Consider the following 20,589-nt stretch of genomic DNA (forward strand, 5'->3'; position numbering starts at 1 on the left):
CCAGGGCTATCTATCTGCTAAAGGCTTTATCTTCTGTCCCCCTAGCTTTGCAGCCTACCTGCTCCCGTTGTTCATTCTGTGGCTCCCCCATCACTCATCGTTGTTTTTATTATTAATCTAGTCCATTGACTCCCATTTTAAAAGTGCCTCCCCAACCGCCTGCCAGTCTAACAGCGAGTGTGGAGTTACCGTGTAGCGGCTGTCCCCAGGGCGTTAAATGCTTGGCAGGAGACCCAGCGGCCTCGGAGTAGACGTAGCGTGGGCTTGGCATGGGGGTTGATCACCACTTAATCGCCTTTTTGCTAATGTCTATTTCCAAATGTGACCGAACGTCTCGTTTCCCTTCCTTCCTCCCTTCCAGGGATCTAAACCGCTCTGACTCGGACTCCTCCCTGTCCCTGTCCCAAGTGGGCGACCGCCTGGCCATCTACGGCTCCAAGGCCCACCTGGTGAAGCCCACCTCCCTCCTCATGCACGGCCTGGCCCCCCACGCCGAGGGCCTGTCCGCCCTGCACGCCCACACGCCCAACGGCGGCAACCGCGCCTACGAGGCGCTGAGCGGCGGCGGCGGCGGCGGGCCCCACGACGCCCCCCCCGTCTCCGGGAGCCCCATCCTGATGAAGAGGCTGTACGGCATGGAGAAGTCGTCCAGCCTGGGCGAGATCCACAGCATGTCGGTGTCGGAGTCGTCGCGCTCCTTCAGCCCCAACTCCACGGAGCCCGACACCCCGTCCCCCACCGGAGAGCAGGCGGCGGCCAGGGGCGGCAGCCGCATCCCCCAGCTCTCCAACAAGAAGAGCCCCCTGGAGGACGACAGCGGCAGCACGGGCGAAGACACGGATTCCGTCGCCAGCCGCAAGAAACACACCTTCAAGATCTTCAAGAAGCAGAAGAAATAATAACGATGATGTTGTTGACGTCGAGGGCCAAGGGAGAACTGAGAGAATGTTTTGAAGTCGTTTTGGGACCGTTCGTTGTCGTCCTGTTTTCTGTTGGGTTTTTACCGTTCTTAGTTTTTTTCTCAACGGTCCAAAAGGATGGGGGGCACGATATGTGGCCGTTTGCGTCTTTTTCCGTTGGGTTCTGATTTTTTAAGGAACTGTGGGAGCAGCCGACAGCAGTGTGAGGTTTTCCTCCGTCGCCTCCGTGTATCCCAGGGCAGGGCTGTGTATATCGGAATGTAAAGTACTATTTATTCAGCAGGAAGCGGTGCCAGTCAATCCAAGGGAATCAAATGTCCTGATGTTTAGTCTTTATTCTTTTCCTTATTCTTGTGCTCCGTTCGATATGGGTTTGCATGTCTTGACCTTTGACCTTTGTTTGGCTTATGCTTGGAAGCTTTCGGTGTTCGCTTGGTTCTTGCGTCCCCCCCCCGTCCCCCCAGTCAGCTAAGTCCTCACTCTATAGCCTTTATTTGTCCTTATTTTTGTCTTTACGACTGACTGTTTAGCCTTCACGAATATGCTAGGCTTCAATTTGTTTCTGTGGTTTCTGTGTGGATACTTATTTTTCAACGGAGGTTACCAGCTTTATATCAATTCACATTCTCACCAGAGGAGGAAAACAACACATTTCGAGTTATGTATGAAGTTTACTACTGCTATGATGAACTGAGGAGGTCGGAGGTTTTGTAACTGCCAGTAGTCACTCTGACTCATTTGATAAAGTGTACATGTGGACTACAACCTTAAATAAGGATGTGTCATCCAGGTAGCACTCCCAACCATTATTGGCCCTGTGTGTTTTTATTAAGTGATACCATTTACAGACGTGAAATAAGAGCATTTTAACCAAATATATGAATACGTTGTTCCTGTGTGGATTAGAAAATTGAAAGTGAGAAACCATTCCCCTGAATACGACCTTTGGTTCACTGAGAGGTAAACTTTTTTTATTTCAGTCTGGCTCTTGCTTTTATATCCGAAGGCCAGCGGAGTGCAGTTCAAGCTTCACAGTCAAGGATTTAAGTTAATGATCATCTACTGGGGGGTTTGCCAGGTAGGCCTAATAAGGCCACGTTTGGACCGGGAGGCCTTGTTCTCAGTATTGGGATCGGGTTTTAAATACACTTAGTCGTAATAAATGCCATGTTACTATACAGCCTACAAGCTGAAGTCCATAAAAAATTAGGCAACGATTCATTCAATACAGGATTTATTTGGTGGGGGTTATAACTCTTCCAGTGTGGGTACTGTGCCACAGGCTTTGTGTATGTGTGTGGGCAGTTGGCAGACTGTTCTGCTCCCCCCGTTTATCTGTCAGGGCCATTTAGGCAGGCATGGAGGTTTGTCCTGAGAGCAGCGATGATCAGCGTTAATCAGTGAGGAGCCGGGGCCACTAAAGGGCTGAAAACAAACACGAGGGCCTCCCCTCCTGAGCACACTGACGTCACTTCATTTATCGCATACGTTCAACGTATACTCCACGGAAGTGTGCAAAATGAATGAGCTTCTCATGATGATTTCCCCTCCACGCTTGTAGCAAGTATTATTGCCAAGCTAAATACCAATTGTTTTAATTGTGTTTTAGTGGTAGGTTCAACGTGACAAAAACGATATTATTTCCATACATGTACAAACGCGACCTCTAGAGGTTGTTCCGGGGACATGCAAGCTGGCTTAAAAAAATAAGCCAATAATTTTGAAGTGCCAAACTGCTATTATTGAAATATTGATGTTAAATAATATATTTCCATGTATAGCTTGATATGCTTTATTTCACAGGGAACAAAAGAAAGCTTCATACATGTGAGCTTAAGGGCGGCTTTTTGCTTCTCTTTTAAAAGGGGAGAGCACTGTCATGGGTCAGTTAAAGGGTATTAATGTAGTTCGTCAGATGTGTCGCTTTCAATAAAAATGTTTACCTACATGAGAATCAGCAAAAAAAAACAGCAGAACTTTGTAATACGAGACAGACGAGACCACAGCAGGATATTTGGGCCAGTATTTCTCCGGCAGTTTGATACCATAACAGCACTATGCATCGTTACAATGAGTAGTGACCTGTAGTGGGAGACGAGACCAATGGGGGAAGGTCTGTTGACTCGGATTCTCCCATCCACACAACCCACAAGTGCTGCAAATCACACCGTTGAGTCCTCCATGGCTGGCTCGTTTTCTCAAATCGGATGGTATGGACGGAAAGAACTGTTTAAGAATTTTAGCTTAACCAACAGCTGAGAACAACACATTTCCTAATGGTGAAAAACAACAACTTTATAAACGTCATTTGTACCTCTTTTTGCACGACGAAGCTATAAGTGTCCCGTGAGTGTGTGTCGATCTGTGTGCGCCCCGTCTAATAATAATAATAATCTCGATGCACTATAAACGGTGATGCATGTCCACATGTTGTCCAAACCTGGGTTGGGTTCGAGGAGTGATTGGGTCCCTACACCCCTCTCTCTCTCTCTCTCTCTCTCTCTCTCTCTCTCTCTCTCTCTCTCTCTCTCTCTCTCTCTCTCTCTCTCTCTCTCTCTCTCTCTCTCTCTCTCTCTCTCTCTCTCTCTCTCTCTCTCTCTCTCTCTCTCTCTCTCTCTCTCTCTCTCTCTCTCTCTCTCTCTCTCTCTCTCTCTCTCTCTCTCTCTCTCTCTCTCTCTCTCTCTCTCTCTCTCTCTCTCTCTCTCTCTCTCTCTCTCTCTCTCTCTCTCTCTCTCTCTCTTTGTTCCTCTCCTTTTGAGCTTATTTATGAACACATATATTTGTACAGAGAAAAAACAATAATTTTGCATCTTCTGTAATGTTTCACGACTTTTATGGCACTCCTGCATGATAGCAATAAACTATTTTGAATGAAACACGAGATGGTTTTGTTAATGGTCTTCACATGCTACACTGAACATATATGAGCACATATTATACTTTATGTTTATAGTTTATATATGGAAATCAGTCCATTGTCCACATATATTGAAGGAAAATAAGGTCTTGTTTCACATGATTGGGGAAGATATTCATCTGCACACACAATTGATGCAGAATTGGAATGAGCAGCTATCACTATGGCACGCACAACTCTCGTGGTCCTTCCTGCTGTCATCAGGCCAATTGCGCATCCCCCCAAACTTGACGCATCTGTGGCTTGAAAGCACAAAATAAAAACTACAATTTGGAGCGGCACACTGAGGCGTCCACCATCTTAGGAGCACCTGCTGGGATCATTCGTTTGATCAGTTTCTCCATGACTGCTGTGATCATCCTGTTGATCAGTGTCTTGATTCCTCACACCTGTCCAGGAGATGGAGTGTCTCCACTCACTAGCAGGGATCTGAACACATTTTTGGCTGTACTTTATTCGACTAATAAGCTCTTTGAGCACATAGACAAAATCATGACCCTTTATTTTAACTGCTGTAAAAAAAGCAATGTTATAAATTGTTATTATTTTTGTTCATTTCTACATGACTAATCAGATGGCCAGTGTGAGGGTCAGAGTTAGTTTAAAAGCTTGAATGAAGCTCAAAAGACTGATCCTTGATCTGTGCGTGTTTTTGAGAACAGAAAGCTCATCCCGTCTCTGAAGTTGGTTGTGCCTTCTAAAGCTTATGTGTGCTCAAACTGGAGGAGCAGGGTGGAGCGATGCATGGTTCAATATTGACCCAAGCACTTGCTCCAATTAGGCGAGGCAGGATGAATTCCGGATCTGGAGCTTCTGTTGTTCTCCAGTGTTTCTCTTTTCTGTGAAGTAATGTTCCAGCACACGTAGACTGAACAGTTTTATCCTATTAAGTGTTTTTAAGCTGATTGTTTATTTGTTTGAGTTTATTGTATTTGTTATGTTGTGCCTGGAACCATAGTCTACACTTTAATAATAGTTTTGAGGTAAAGGAAAACAAGCAATTTGGATTACCATGGGCTACCCAACGTTGTACCAATGTGTGCACTTTCTCATCAGTCTCCAGGTAGGTAACCTTCCATCAATGCTTACAATTCAAACCACGCGGGGGTAATCGTTCCATGATTTGTTGGTGTGTCTTCTGCTCCTCACGTTGTCCTCCTGGTGAAACAGTTTGCTTGGGGGGTGGACAATGTGGCCCTCCTCAACCCCCCTCAAGAGCCTGTAAACGGTCAGCGGTTGAGGGTGCGCTACTCTTGTGACGGCCATGCGCTGGTACGTGTGGACTGTTTGGTGACCTTCGACGATGGCCTGAACGCCACGTACCGGTTGGGCCGCTGGCACTGCGACCCCGGCCAACCCAGGGTCCGAGCTGTGAAGCTGGGCTTCCCGGACTGGCTGGTGTACCGAGGGGACGGGATAGTCCCAGGGACCCACTGGGTTCAGAGCAGCATCCTGGTGGCGTCACTCCGGCGGCCCGGCCAATCAGAGGGTGAGGATGGGGCGGTCTTGGTGCAGGATCTGGCCGAGTTGCAGGCCGTACCCCCTCTCAGTAGGCCCCTGAAAAAGCACGACATCTGTCCCTCTTGGGGCTCACAGATGATTCAGCTGGCTTGGAACCCTGTACACTCCCAGTGCACAGAGGAGAAAGGTAAGACAAGTGAACACACACGCATGATCTTCAATACAATTCAACAAACCGTTTGGGCAATTTAAGTTTAGTTTGTGAGTTTGTTTCTAAGATTGCATTTTAAGCCAATTCATTTTTTTAGTCCTGGACAATATGTGCTCAACAGAACATTAGCCGTTGTTCTGAGAAGGTGTTTGGTGTGTTTAGCAGCGAGTCCTTTAACATACGTCTTTCGCTCGCAGAGACGGTGAACCTCCTCTCTTCCATATATGCCTCAAGTGGGGAGAACTTTGGGCTGACCAAGTCCCTGGGCGTCTACAGGAGTGAGGTGCTAGAGAATAATCGCCTCAACGGCGTCTCCTATCCATGGTGAGAAGCAAAAACTATCCCGTCTACCACTACTGAATCATGACTGAATCTGTGTCAACTAACCAGGGCTCATTGGTTGTTGTGTGTTGGCAGGTGTATGTTTTCCGTTTGGCTGTTTGTGATGAGCCACTGTGACCAACGAATGTGTAGCGTCTTCCATCACATAGACTCTGACAACAACTACGTCACCCCCGTTATATTCCTCACACGGAAAGGTAAAGGCAATGGTGTCGTGGTGGTCAGGTCCGAGTGTGTCTGGGTGCCATCCAAAAATGTCCACACTCTGCAGCCTGCCAGTAGGCATCCTAACCACCTACCTTCTTAATGACGCGTATCAGAATTCACTGTTCACTTCCTTTTGGATAAAAGTGTCTGCTTTAAGGATAAAATTGGTACCAAGAGTTTTACTCTTTTTGAAGTATTGGCATCTTCTGTTGTTTTCAGGCAAGGTAACAGCTGAAAAGAATTGCATGTTATTTCACCAACTCACACTAGCTCGAGTGACGTGATTATCTCCCTTCTGATGTCTGCAGGTCAGCTCCACTTCCAGATGAACGGAGAAGCGGGGGAATCTTCGGCGTTCCTCAGTCTGTTCACTGTTCCTCTACGCCAGTGGTGTCACCTGAGGGTGGTACTGCGTGGCCGTGCTGTGGGTTCCCTCTCCCCGTCATGGGTTTCTCTGGTGATGGTGGATGATTTTAAGATGTTAACTCTTTGTCCTTCCTTTTGATCCTCCAGGCCTCCATCAACATGGCGTGTACGGACGGACATTCCAAAAGTGTTTATTCTACAGAATACACGTACGATAATTTAATATTTTTGTCTCTGTATGAACTATTCTAAAACAACTTTAGCCCCAATGTGGAATATAATGAGCTTTATATAAATATAATCTATTTGTGGTTGAACACCAGGAGGGTAAGGATATAGTGGGGAAGATGTTCAATGGCTCAAAGGTTCTTTGTCTTAACATTATCACAGTCCATCCCCTACCTTCTCCTTCACATGTGCTTTTGACTAAATAGTAGTCAACAGCAGGGTTGTTCTTAAAAATAGTAACATTGTGTAGCGTCTTATCCTAGCTATCCGTGTTGTATTCAGGAAATGGGTTAACTTAGCGATTGTTAGTACTCTGCACTTATTTCTATTGTGGCAACCCGCTCCTTGAATGAGCCGGGTTACCGGTACAAACGACGCGTTTAGTGAGGGTTAAAGCCATTGCAGGCATTTATTAACAATCAACTTTAGTCAACCAAGGAGCTTGCAGTCTAGGGCCTCCGTGGGCCTCTAGCCTCTCGCTGACACGAGCACTTCCCTCTTCCTCCCGTGCTGTCCAAGTGTCAGCCCTTTTATATCTCCTCTGCCACCGGCCAGGTGTCCACCAATCACCCGTATTGGGGAGGCGAAAGGGCTGCTCTCGGTCGCCGTCTGGTGGGCGACGGCGGTACACCCCGTCCAGGACCAACCCTCGGGCTGGTCCGGGCCGAGGCTTACGGGGCGGGATGCCACACTATGTACCGAAAGATCTATATTGTTGTTTCTCTTTCTTCTGACTACCGGTAATTTACTTATTGTAAGAGTCTTATGTTGTCTTGGTCTTCTGTAGTTTCAAGCATTCTGTAGTGCTGGATGACACAGAGGGGTATTTTGTGATTGGAGGAGGAAAATTCATGAGAGGTGTTGATGGTTATTATGGTCCTGTGGTGTACCACCGAAACAGAATACCTTCAACCAGCAAGGTATGGTATTTACACAGCTATGTCAATATTGTGTGTGGAATTTTTGCTACACCATTCATGATGTGTTTCGTCATTTGCAGGATGAAGTCGATATTCCTTATCTTCTCAACCATTTAAACCTGACCAGGTGGTTGAACACCTGTCAAAATCTTCAGAATGACATGAGGGACACAATCAATGGGTACTCTCTGATGGCCAAACAAGAAGCAGAAGCTGGTAGTGTATTGCAAATAACGGCCATAAGATGGAGCCAACGTAACTTAAAATGTGTACTCTCCAAATGACAATATCAACTTCTACTCATGGTGTGTTTCAGAGAGAAATTCTGGCGATTTTTACGATGAAGGTGCAAAAAATATGCGATTATTAAAGACACACTGTGAACCATGGGAAGCTGGTACACTCAAGAGACGTCAAGCTGCAAACGTAGCTAAACTACTGTCTTTAAAACATGGTATGGATTGACAAAGTTGAAAAATTATTTCCCTTCTATGACAGATGTACAATATAATTAATTCACTCTACACGTTCACGCAGGAGGAAGGTCAGAGGTCAGTCTGGCATCGGTGGGCAAAGCACTTTATTCTTTAGCACTTTCAAAACTAGAGAAATCTGGTGAGGTTGAAGCGGTCAGCAGAGTTTTACCGCTGCTGCTCCAGTCCGGCTGTCTGGGAGAAAACCGCTCCCTCCACATGGCGGCCGTCCTCTACAACGCGGGGCTCGGAGTCCGCAGGCAGCCCACCAAGGTGTGTTGGGGGTCGGGGTTGGTGAGATATCAAATAGGATTGTAAAATCGAGAGTTAGCATATGTTGATCTTATCCATGTTGAAAAATTGATTTCATATTTACAATATTTAAAACGTTATCTATTAAAACATTTTTTACAAAATGTATTAATCTCCATCATCTGATTATGATCATGTTCCCCTTCGCCGAGCTCTATCCCCCCCGCCTATCCTACTGAGTGTTCCCCCTAAGCCCTGTGTGTGCTCCCTGCAGGCCTGGCTCCTGGCCCTGCTGGGGGCCCAGAAGGACTCCCGGCTGAGCCTGATGCACCTGGGACGGGCCCACCACCAGGGAGACCGGGGGCTCCCAGCGGACCAGGACCTGGCCTACGCCTACTACGGCAACATCGCCAAGCAGACGTCTTTGGACCGGCTGAAGACGTCTCCCGAACAGGTAACCTCACCTTGGGGTCCCTTTAGGTCCTTTTGTGGGGGGCCACCATCCCTCGTGGCCCTTATTGAACACACCACTTGGTACAACCTCAGACCAGATGTGTTCCAGTGATAGTGGTACTGCATTAAGTTCAGTAGAAAAAAAAGATTCTTGTATATTTGGGTTTATATCTTCATTGTTGAATGCACTTACCCCTGTCGCTTGGGACGAGAGGGTCTCTTTAATAAGTGTTGTGTGTTTGTGTTCCCAGGCGTTCGTGGAGGCCATCTACCTGACCAACGAGGAGGCGCTGCGGCAGCAGACCAGTGAGGACCACCACCTCTTCCAGTGGCTCAAACTACAGGCGCACAAGGGAGCCGCCAGTGCTGAGGTGTGTGTGTGTGTGTGACGTGTGTGTGTGTGTGTGTGTGTGTGTGTGTGTGTGTGTGTGTGTGTCGGTCACATTAGGAGTGATGACATGCTGCTGATGCATTTCAAGTGGTTAGGGTGTTTGAATCCCAGTCTAAAAGGTTTCTTGGTTTGATCCCTTATGTCCACAATATACCAAGGGATCCTGGAACAATGCATGCAATATAATGAGGTTGATAACTGTCCTTTTTGGGAACACTATAAAGTTCTATCTTGACTAGGTGTAACATTTTGTAACCTTTAGCCAGTCAGTTTGTGGCACTTCAGTTGCAATGGGACGAAGTAGTCGGGGCACAGAAAGAAAAATGGATGCAGGTCGTCCCAAACTCGCGTTGTCCCTGGCAACCGTTACCATGGCAGCCCCGTGACAATCGCTCTGCCCCCCCCCCCTCTCCCTGCCTCGCAGCAAACGATGGGGCGCATGCTGTTCTGGGGCCAGCAGGGGCTGTCTGCAGACACGGCGAAGGCGGTGAGGCACTACGAGAGGGGGGCCGTCCGCCTGCAGGACCCCGCCTCCATGTACGACTACGCCATCGTCCTGATGCAGGTCAGACGCCTGCGCACTGCCGTCATACAAAGGACATACCCGGGCATATGTTGCTTTTGCAGTTCTGTACAGTGCTGAATATAAACTATGCTCTCTTTAGCTAAGTGGAAGTGTATTAATTGGTGTCCATGGGTAGTATTGACTGACTAAGAGCAGAGTTATTACTATAATTACGGTGACTTTAATAGATGGAGCTGGGGCTCCAGGTTGCAGACCCTAGAGTTATTATTCTGTGTTCAACAGGGCATTGGGGTTAAGAAGGATGTCCCGAGAGCTGTGGCCTTCCTGAAGAGAGCCAAACGGCAGGTTGGATGAAGCCTTTGTACCGTTTAAAACCGACCTCTCCTATTGGGCCTGGTCTTTCTAACGTTGTGGAAAATCCCTCCCTGAAAACTCACACGCTTGGGGCGCCGCGGTGCGGTGGCTCACCGGGTAGAGTGCGTACTATTAAGGCTTAATCCTTAACGCAGCGCCCCGGGTTTGATTCCTGCCCGTGGTCCTTTGCTGCAGGTCCATTGTCCTCCCCCTCTCTCTCCCATACCTTCCCGACCTATCTCACTCTATCTCACGATCATAAAAAAGAATGCAAAAATATCTTTTAAAAAAAAAAACTCACACAATTCAATGTATCCCGAATCCTCTCCCACTTTGACAGGGTTTCGTACCCGCGACCAACGCCCTGGCCTGGTACTACGAGCAGTTTGAGCGGGACTACAAGCGGGCGGTGGAGCTGTGGGAAGAGGCCGACCTCCTGGGGAGTCCGGACGCCGCCATGAACCTTGGGGTCATGTATTCCCAGGGCCACTACCCTGGGAAACCCGCCAACAAGGTCAGGCGCACACGCACGCACATGCATGCACACACATAGCTTCTTTTTTTTTTTTCGTTTTTCTTTAGCTTTTTTCTTTTTCTCACGTCTTCTAGATCCTAATCAAAACATAATCCTAACCCAATCAATATTTGACCGTAATATTAATGTCCCTGTGAATGTACACCCATCGCGCCACACTAAGGCCTTAGCAATAGTGAGACCCTGCACCGACACCTTTTTAGTTTTTTAACATATACTTTTTAAAATATCTATAGGTTAGCAATCTGCTCTACATAACAGGCGACCGCGAAGTTTGGATCAACTTTCCTCCATTTGTGTGTCACATGCAGTTCATGGCCTATAAGTACTACCTGAAGTCTGCCCAGAGAGGTCATTTGAATGGAGCGATCCATCTGTCTGAGATGTGGACCAGCGGGATACCCGGCCGACTGCAGCGACGCCCCGCTGATGCCGTATTGTTAGCTGCTGGTCTTTCTCTTGTCCTTTAACACATCAGCATGCTAATAATATTATATAGCATGTTAAAATGGTATTCAATTAAAGTATGCTAACGTGTCAAGTTGATATTACATTATAACATGCTATAGCATATTTATATGCCATTACATTATAGTATGCTCTACTAGTTGTATATATTCTATTACATTAAAGTAGGCTATCATGCTATTACGTGATAGCAAGCTAACATGTGAGCATGAATCAACGCTTATGTTGCTGTCTGCAGGTGGTCCAAATGGGTGTCTGAGCACAATGGATACCTGGGCATTGTTCTAAGGAAGGCCTTGAAGTTCCATCTTAACAACGAGAGGTGCATGTCTTTATCGTGAAAGCCTCAACTTGATTTTATTCTAGTTGATATTTTACTGATTATAATTTGCCAGAAAGAATCACTCAATGAATGACAGGTTTCCTTGTTTCCTGATAGTCTGATGTCGTTGTTGTACTACCTGATGGCTGCTGAGTCGGGATATGCTCCCGCCCAGTTCAACACTGCCCATATATGTGAACAAAACAGCGTGAGTTAATACAAATTTAAAGTTGTATTACATTCTTAAATTCTTTATTACATTCTAAGATACCTATAGTTATGCTCGGTAAGTCGTTCCACTATTATGTTGCGTCTTAATACCTGTTTTTGCCCTGGGTTGTTTACCTCAGCATCCTAAACCACGTTGAAACTGTATTAAAAAAGGACCTGACCTAATTGTGAACTATTTTCTTCAATACGGGAACAGGAAGGATTTCTGGATCCTGTTTTTGCCGCCCATTGCGTGCTGAGATACTACAACCTGACGGTCCACTCTCAGAATCCTGACACCAAAGGTAAACAAATAAACCGACAGCACCTGTATTCACCTGTGTATGGTTTTTGACCAACCCATCACCCTGTGGGATCTGTTTCCTCAGCCCTTATTAAACTGGGGGACCTGTTTTACGAGGGAGGCGTCGCAGGACACAAAGACATGGACTCCGCTGCCCAGAAGTACAAACGTGCTGCACTCATGGCGGATCCACAGGTATTTCCATTTACCTGAGGCCTCACTGGTCTTTTAGGATACGCCTTTATCATTTCCAATGGACGCTCAGACCACTGGAAGTGGGGCAAAACTATGTTCCCATGAACTACACTAAACATGTTACCAGGGAAACCAGAAAGTAGGGTTAGTGAACGACCGTCCATACATTTCCATACATTTTCCTCTTCTCCAGGGGTGGTACAGCCTGGGTCTCCTCGTTGAGCAGGACTACAGGCTGCCTTTATCAGTGCTGATCGACCTGGGTCTCCCTGACCTCTACCTGGCAGATAAACACACACTGCAGGCCGCCATGTACACCAGGTGTGTGTGTGCTGCTACAATTGTATTTTCTTCTATTTTGCAATGCATTCCAAGGCCGGGAAAATCCTCGGCCAACTTCTCATCTTGAACCCGTGTTACAGGTGCAGGGACTCTGAGTCCACAGAGGCCTACTTGCCATGCAGTCTGGCTCTCGTCAACGTCTATCTGCAGTCCTTCCAGAGGGACTACAGCGCTTCACTCACGGTGAGTCTTATCCATACAAACCTGTTTTATCTGTTCACCCCTGTTCTTCAGCAGCCACTGAGTAATTAGCTTCTGAATGTCTTATCAGTAGAAAATAAATGAAGAACTATGACGAGTCTGCTTTGGCAAACCATGTGAACTTAAGTGCTTAATGTAGCACTATGCTGGTTATTTATGGCATTGTTAACCATAGCCAAACCCTAGTCACACTATACCTAAGAAACCGTTTGAATCCTCAGGTGAGGCTCCAATTTTTTAAACGCAAATAAAGAACATTGACTATAATAAATGTTGAACACGTATGTATAGAACGTAACGTAGATAATTAAGGATGGACACAGCTGTGTAGAGTTATTGGTTTACTACTATGTTGTTTCTTCTTCCCTAGTTGTCCAGTCTAGTCGTGGTGGTGATTACAGCGCCCCCTATCGTCTTGTTGCTGCTGGCGTACCTCCGGGGGAGTGGCCTGTCCCGACACTAAACCCTGCACCATCCGGCTATCCCCATGAACTAAAGAATTAATGAAGCGGCACGCAACTCTTTGCCTCTTATCAGAATGGTTAACTTTTTTAAAAACTCGTCCTCTTTTATATATGTTTTAAATGTCTTTGTTAATAAACCATTTCTTTAATGTTTTTTTCCTTTTTATACTTCGGCCTTGTATATATTTCAGACAGGATGACAAAATATTTGTCATTTTACATAAATTACCCGTAGCTTTAATCCATAGTGTGAATACAGAGCCAGTCTGACGAAGCATCTTGTAATATCTATAAACAGATGGCTGCATATGAACACAGGCTCTGTACTAGGCAACGGACCAAGATTTTGTTATGGTAGCGTTCTGGTTTCCGTTTGTGGTTTGAGTAGTGTTTACGTCTGAGCGGGATTTGGTTGTGGAGAGCATTAATCTCGGAACGCATCCACTATCATCTGAAAGATTTAGCTTTTTATTAGCTTTTGTAAACATGGCCATTGTTCATAGTTTAAAACAAATGTTGAATAGAATAGTTGATTGAATCATTTAGGATTTACAAGTGTGACTGAAGAGTTGTGTAACCATCTTAATCTGTGTGTGAGCCATCCAATTTTTAAATGTGTTAAAGAATCTCTAAATGCGTACTGAGATTTGTGACTGTTTACATCAATTTCAAGAATCTGTTTGCATAATCCAAATTGTAAATGTCTTGAACAGATCTGTAAATGTGTATACGCCTAGTAGACAATCTGTGAATGCGGCCATAGATCAGTTTGGCTACACTAGTTGATTTCTAGACTTACAAACATTTCCAATAAAAATACCTCAATTCTGGTCTTTCAATCATTAATTATGCTTTTTCAGCCTTCTTTTTGGGATGGTTTAACCTGCTCAATACACCATATGTATGGCAATATATTCTAAGGTTTCAAAGTATTTATAGTATATAGTATTTACTTATTGAACAGTGGGAAATATATCACTTCATTAGCCCTCTTTCGGAACATTTATTATATTTAATTAATAAAAAAGTCCCATCACTGACCAGCAGGGCTCCCTGACTGGCTTCCCGCTGATCTGGCACCAGCCGGGCCAATCAGAGAGAGCCGCCATGGGTCCGTCAAATATAGTCCATGAGCACGTGTGGCGTGGTGGACACTGAACCCTCTGGCTTGTCTTGGGAGACCAACAGCACCTGGTCCAGGTGAGACAGGACGGACTCCGTCACCTGGAGGACGGACACACAATACACACATGTATCGTACAAGATGCATTATTCAGAAATACGTTGGTCCAAACCTCGTTCACTCGTTTTGTAGTTATTTTTTTACTTTAACTTACCAAGGTGCTCTAAAAAAAAGTCCAGAGTTGTTTTCACCTATTCACACATTTGTTACACATCGTTTTTTATAGCCTGTCTTTGATAGGCTACCAGCTTTTTACTGGGCAAATTAAGTGTTGACACTTCTCAACAACTTTATGGTAGGCCTGTATCCACATTGGGGACATTTTGGAAAGTGAGACGTATCAATCGTATTAATTGCTTTTTTAGTTAGGCTGCTGTTAAGGACAGGGTACTTTGTGATTCACCTATTGCGTAGAATATCGACCAAACGATGGCGAAGAGAGGAGAGCAGTATCATTAGGCCTAGCTGTGTCTTCCTGCTCTGTCTGGAGACGGGTGGGTGTCACTGGTCACACTGCTGGTCAGTCGGGACTACTACAGGTGGGGAGGCTTCAGTTCTCTGCGTAGATCACTGTCATGAGGAGGGTGAAAATCCGTTTCTTGTCCAATTTATTTCTCACTTAAAAATCGAACAAAGCTTTATTTCAAACTGCTTAAGCTGCTATAAAAGTTCATCACAATAACGATTAACGATAGACAAAAATCGCCTCTTAAAAATGCATAGACAATAGATTAATTATATTTTCACGTCATCGACCTTACATCAGATTGCAAAACGGCAAACTGGGTTATTCGTATAAATGGGATGCATGTTTTTTTTGCATTTTATCTAGCCATGTTTGGAAAGCTGTCTCGTATTTTAAGCTAGACCTGGCATAACAAAGTTTACAATTACTTTGCTTACTTTCCCTATCAATCTTATTAACATTCAACGGCTCTCTGCTATGTCACACCAGCCTATTCAAGTAGATTTGAGAGAATGTTATTATCTTTTCTTCAGTTAACCTCCATATTTCTTAATAGGCCTATCTAATATCTTGTCTTACTCGACAGCAAAGGCAATACTTTGTTTACCATTTTCCTACAGTCAAATTGGAGTGTGTTTTATTAACCCCCCTGGGAAACTAGTTGTTTTTTGTCAAATAATTCCTACATTAACAAACCTTCTTAAGGGGCTAAGTTTTCATAAGTAACATTACACAGCAGCATGGCTTATAGCCAGACAGTAAGGATACATTTTATACAACATGAATGGGAAGACACATTTGAATCGGGGGACAGAGGGAACGAATTAGTTTACGTGCTCGATGACAAATATGTAGCACGCATGCACCACACACGACAGTCTCCATTACCCAGACAATCGTTCTCCTGCCCTCTCTTCCTGTCTTCAACACTCTCTCACTTCTTCTCTCTCTCTCTCTCTCTGCCTCTCTCTTCACAGACATGGAGAGTCGGAGGGTGTCATAGCAGTGGGGAGTGGGCAGAAGAGACAACTTAACTTAGAGCTCGCTCAGGCAGAGAGGCAGAGGGAGACATAGACTGACACACACACACACAGAGACAGACTGACAGTACTGACGGTGAGAGAGAGAGACGGACAGACGGAAACGGAGCGAGACAGCGGTAGAGGAAGAGGAGCAGGACCTCAGCTTGTGGGTTATCGGCTACAGTGTAAGAAGGACGCCCCGCTGAGCTGCAGGACTGACTGATAGAGGTAGGTCTGTGCTAACTGTGTGTGTCTTTGCACGCATGTCTTTGTGCGTGGAGGGTAACAGTCAATCAACCCAGGTGTATGTTTCCTTTTGTGTTTATTTCTGTTGTCGTCTTAGCAGACTGTATCATCATCAATAGTTCAATCCTGATTTAATATTACTGTTGCATTTACTGAGTGGTAATCTGTGTGGCAAAGATTTTCATGTAAATAAATGTCTGTTCAGTCACTATCTATCGCTTAGGTAACACAATGGTGTTTGAGACTATGGCCCGCTGATGAAACCCCTTGCGTATGCAGTATTATGAATGTTACGAAATGGGTGTCATCGTTCTGTGTCTCTGTTTGGATCTCTGGGTGAAATTACAACCAGAGAGCGAAATGGAAATCAATCAGATTATCACTTTAATATATCATTTAAATGTGTGTTGATTTAAATCAAATTCTAATAGAATCAAGGCCTTCTCCAATCAGAAATGCAAATTATTTATTGATAATACTCGGAGAGGGATAGAGATTCTATATCAGCTCAGGCTGTTCCTTCTATTATCGGTCAACATAATTAGAGTGAAAACCCAAGTCGTGGTCGCCTTATTTTCCCTAATCTTGACTCTTGCTGCTCTGTTTGAGGGGAGATACCAACCTTGTGCAGGCTGACAGATTACAGGTCAAGGGCTCCTGTCTTGTGGTCTCTGGGGCCTGTGTTGCTGTGTTGTTTCCCACTGCTGGCTGAGTCAATGCTAATGAGCTAGCGGGCAGATTGATGAGATGAGCGTAGTCTCTGTGCAGACAGGAAGGCCAACCACTGACATCCTGCTAACTAATGAAGCCACCTGTCTTCGCCTAGCCCTGCTCGTTTATACCCACACGAAGCCTTGCGCTATCGACGATTTTTAGCTAACACCATGGGCGATGCTGTTGGGAGATGAACTTTACAAATCTATACAGTACCTCTTACATTCTGCTTACTTTCACACAGATGGAGATGCTAGTTTCTTTAGGTTTTCAATAGATTAAATTCCATTTATGCATTTAGCAATTGCATCGCTTGTAAAAATCAATTAGTTTATTGCCTATTGTGTCCTTAAACCTTAAAACCTATAATTCATATGTCACTTAAATCCAACAACGTCTAAAGGTTTCAGGGTAAATCAAAATATATAGTGGCCTTGTGTATATCCACATATGCACTTACCCTAACCCCATGGGGGAGAATGTGTAACACAGTTTAAGACTTGCTTGTGCGTTTTGTATTTATTTGCTGTGGATCCCTGGGAAAGTTTAGCTGCAAGTCAGTCTCATCAAATTTATGCCCTCACTGATTCCTGTGGGTTTCATGTCCTTTTTTACCTGCTGTAAAACCAATGCTTGTTCTCGTAAAATGTTCCTGAATGTTTCTCTTGCAATTCACGATGCCTGCTTATTTCAGATTATATCAGGGCTATCTTTCCTCTCATTGAGTATACCCACTAAAAGTGTGTGTTTCAGACGTGCGATTAATGATGTCTAGTAAAAACTATTTACACAGCTGCTGTCTTTATAAATTCAGGCTAATATTTAATGTGGAATCCTTTGTAGAAATTAATGTTTGGCCATATTCTTCATGTGTTCAAGGCCTGGCTTCTAAAATAGAGGGAACAAATCTCTGTTCTATTATTCAAAATGATGGTCAATGGTCCTATTCACCAAAGAATCCCAACGTAATGAAATCTGCCAGTGCAAAACAGAAGTGTGGTGCTTTACTGTTCCATTTCCAGCGAATGTATGAGGGATATATTAAACTAGGATCTTTTATAGAAAGGCGTTTAAGTATGGTTCCCTTTTTTTCGTCAGCCTCCAAGGGTTCAGAGAGCACATTGAACCAGAGCAATATGGAGGTCAGAGTTCACCGAACACGAGCAGCAACGTTTTACTCCATTTGTCAACTATTTGCAGTTCTCTGCGGACCTTTACTTCATGTCCAGGGTCAAGGTAAGACTAAAACTTTTTCCATTTGTCCCTTTTATTTTCGTCGGAATGTTGATATGGAGGATACTGACCGACTAAGTGGACACTTCTTTTCCCTGTAGCTGCCTGCTTTTCTTATCGTTATGGTCAGGATGCGTTTTGCGGTTGCTAACCGAAAATGTCAAGTTTAGGTGACAGTGTTTTCCAGGTGAAAATGGAAAAGCACTACAACGTAATCCCTTCTTTCCTGTAGTTACCTGCATTCCTTTGTAGTTATCAAAGAGTTTTCTTGTTGAAATATTATGGTTTGAAGAATTGTATTGTTTTTCCAATTTTCCAATTCATCCATTCGCTTTACAATGTGTAAACCATGCTTTGTTTGCACTGGTATGCTACATGGACTGGTTCTTGTGGTCTGGGACCAGATTGAATCCACACATCCCAGAACGACAAGGCCACCTCGTCCTCTGGTGTCAGAACGCTCGTCTGGTGTCCACACCTCCCTGTGGCCAGAATTATTTATAGCATGGCAGGATCTGTCTCACTAACAATTATACACACACACACACACACACACACACACACACACACACACACACACACACACACACACACACACACACACACACACACACACACACACACACACACACACACACACACACACACACACACACACACTATTACGTCTACACAATACTACGTACACAAATGTCAAGTTTGAGGCGTCAGGGGTCAGCGCAAGGTTAATGTGGGAAAATGGAGAGTTATGAGTGTTTTAACATCCAGCCCTCCTCGGAGGTAGTCTAATGGATCCCCCTGCGCATGGGCAATGGATGGGGAGCTGTTTGGAGAGGGAGAGTGATGGAGCATCACACAGAGAGAGAGCGGGATGGGCTCGGCAGGACAGCCACTCTGATCGATCAGTATTGGGTATTATTGAGTCGTATTTGGCGTAATGCATTCATTGTTCAACTTTTTCATTAAGTCGTGGATATAGCAAACAGTGCTAGTGGATATGACAAACCGGGAGTACAAGTTCTTATGAATACATGGACGTTGATATTTAAGGGCAGAATAATTGACGTCATGGTTAATTGCTGACCCACTCCTCCGACTCATTAAAATCCTGGCAATTAAGATTCCTGAAGGGAAACTCTCTTCATTATTACACACTAGTATATACTGTATATATGGCTCCCCCAACAAAACTCTTTGTGTTCAATATGGGACTCTTATACATCCCTAGCACTATCTCCGAGCTTTAGGATGATCCCTCCAGAGGAGGAAGAGGACTCTTTGTTTAACTGCCTCCTGGTGAGGAAGAGAATCATTGCCTTGATGACAGCCGTCTGGCAGGCAGAGGCTCCACTATAAAGTGTGAGGCATTGGCCGCCAGAGATTGTCAAGAGAATTACAAATGGCCATAAAACTGGTACACATAGTAGGGACAGAGCGGAAATGATCCTTGTTTATTTGTTTTATTTTTTCAATGCATACAGATCTCTGGCATCTGCATCCGTATCTTTCTTACTGTTTGCAATTATTTGATGCCCATGTGGTGGTATAGGGCTGTCCATAAGGTGATGAAGTGTCGCGTTTATAACCGTTTCCTGTTGTAGGACCTCCAGTGGTCTGGGATCTGCTTAAACACTCTTAAACTGAACTTTCAGCCATCAGCAGTCAGATCCGTGTAAGTCTGAATGGTATTGCTTTGAGGTAAGTAACAGAAGAATATAAAAACATGTTTCCCATGGTATGAGCATATGGTAATCGGTGTCACTAATTTACTTGTGGCGACAATATATCTGGGGAAATAACCACACAATTCTGCTCTGTGGATGTTTTTTAATATAAGAGGATTGTTTTTCACCTTATCCTGCTTTATCCACCAGTCGTCGGTATTTACCAATCCATCCATCACCTTCAATCTTGGACCTACTCTCAGTCAGTCATTCCAGTGTTAAATTAAATGACAAACTGAATGCAGAGGGAGGCATGCATGGCTCCATTCAAAGCCGGCTGGCCTTGCTGGAGCGACAGACACACAAGCGTGCAGAAGCCTGGGCTGATGGGGCTTCTTTTACGACCACCATCTGGTTATTAGCATGGCTGCCTGCCCTGTTGCTCCCACACCTTCTGCCAGGGATGTGCTGCTCATGTCAAGGTGAATGTTGTGTTGCGCTGGGAGACAAACAGCCAAGTAAACTCAGGCCACGTCCACGCTACGCTGGATGGATATGTGAGGGGGGAAACGCAGCTTTTCGTGTTGAAGCCGTTCTGTTGGTACAGCGTTTTTTCGTCCATCAACACTGAAACCAGGCAGAAATGTTGTTGTTTGGAATGTGTGGACCACTTTTGCCTGGCAGCTGACCTGACAATTATGTGTAATCGCTTTCAGAAATATACTTTTTGTTTGTCCATACATCGCACACGCGCTTTCAGAACCTTCCACTTGGCAGATGTTTCCAAGGAGATACATTGTCTGTGGTGGAAAGTGTGGGTATGGCCTTGTTCCATAAGCGGATCGTCAGACTGTCTAGATATAAGCGTACATTTCTACACGGAAGCTGGAGAATAGTGGGAGAGTGGTGTGATTGTACTCCCTGATCCCAGAGGTGGTTTGGTTTGATATGAATGGCTCGGCCGCTGGGGTTCTGTTGTGTTGTGAAACACATTGAGGC

At 45.0% G+C, this 20,589-nt stretch overlaps 2 protein-coding genes and 1 long non-coding RNA gene across 5 annotated transcripts in view; all 3 read left to right on the top strand.

The window, feature by feature from the left end:
* Nucleotides 1–2,552, top strand: part of stim1a (stromal interaction molecule 1a) — a 28,833-nt gene extending 26,281 nt beyond the window's left edge. Inside the window, exon 13 of one of the 3 annotated variants that reach the window (XM_030380832.1) lies at nt 362–2,552. In XM_030380832.1, coding sequence (XP_030236692.1) covers nt 362–899 — 538 coding nt within the window. In that variant the 3' untranslated portion in view covers nt 900–2,552. The remainder of the gene's footprint in view (nt 1–361) is intronic. The other 2 variants (XM_030380833.1, XM_030380834.1) reach the window with 2 other exon arrangements.
* A 1,619-nt stretch (nt 2,553–4,171) lies between these two features.
* si:dkey-24p1.6 (protein sel-1 homolog 3) lies at nt 4,172–13,892 on the top strand. The gene is made up of 23 exons (XM_030337287.1): nt 4,172–4,900; nt 5,008–5,485; nt 5,707–5,833; nt 5,927–6,048; nt 6,367–6,482; nt 6,572–6,633; nt 7,440–7,572; nt 7,653–7,788; nt 7,889–8,026; nt 8,110–8,318; nt 8,572–8,751; nt 9,002–9,121; nt 9,566–9,706; nt 9,950–10,012; nt 10,362–10,535; nt 10,868–10,995; nt 11,263–11,346; nt 11,464–11,554; nt 11,774–11,861; nt 11,946–12,055; nt 12,249–12,376; nt 12,478–12,580; nt 12,969–13,892. Exons 1-23 carry the CDS (start codon nt 4,850–4,852, stop codon nt 13,059–13,061), a joined length of 3,075 nt encoding a protein of 1,024 aa, XP_030193147.1. The 5' UTR covers nt 4,172–4,849; the 3' UTR covers nt 13,062–13,892.
* A 216-nt stretch (nt 13,893–14,108) lies between these two features.
* Nucleotides 14,109–17,929, top strand: LOC115560786 (uncharacterized). The gene is made up of 3 exons (XR_003979843.1): nt 14,109–14,262; nt 15,689–15,961; nt 17,792–17,929. It is a non-coding gene; the product is annotated as an uncharacterized LOC115560786 (long non-coding RNA).
* The last annotated feature ends 2,660 nt before the right edge of the window (nt 17,930–20,589 follow it).

Source organism: Gadus morhua, chromosome 16 (assembly GCF_902167405.1).
Source record: "Gadus morhua chromosome 16, gadMor3.0, whole genome shotgun sequence".
NCBI lineage: Eukaryota > Metazoa > Chordata > Actinopteri > Gadiformes > Gadidae > Gadus > Gadus morhua.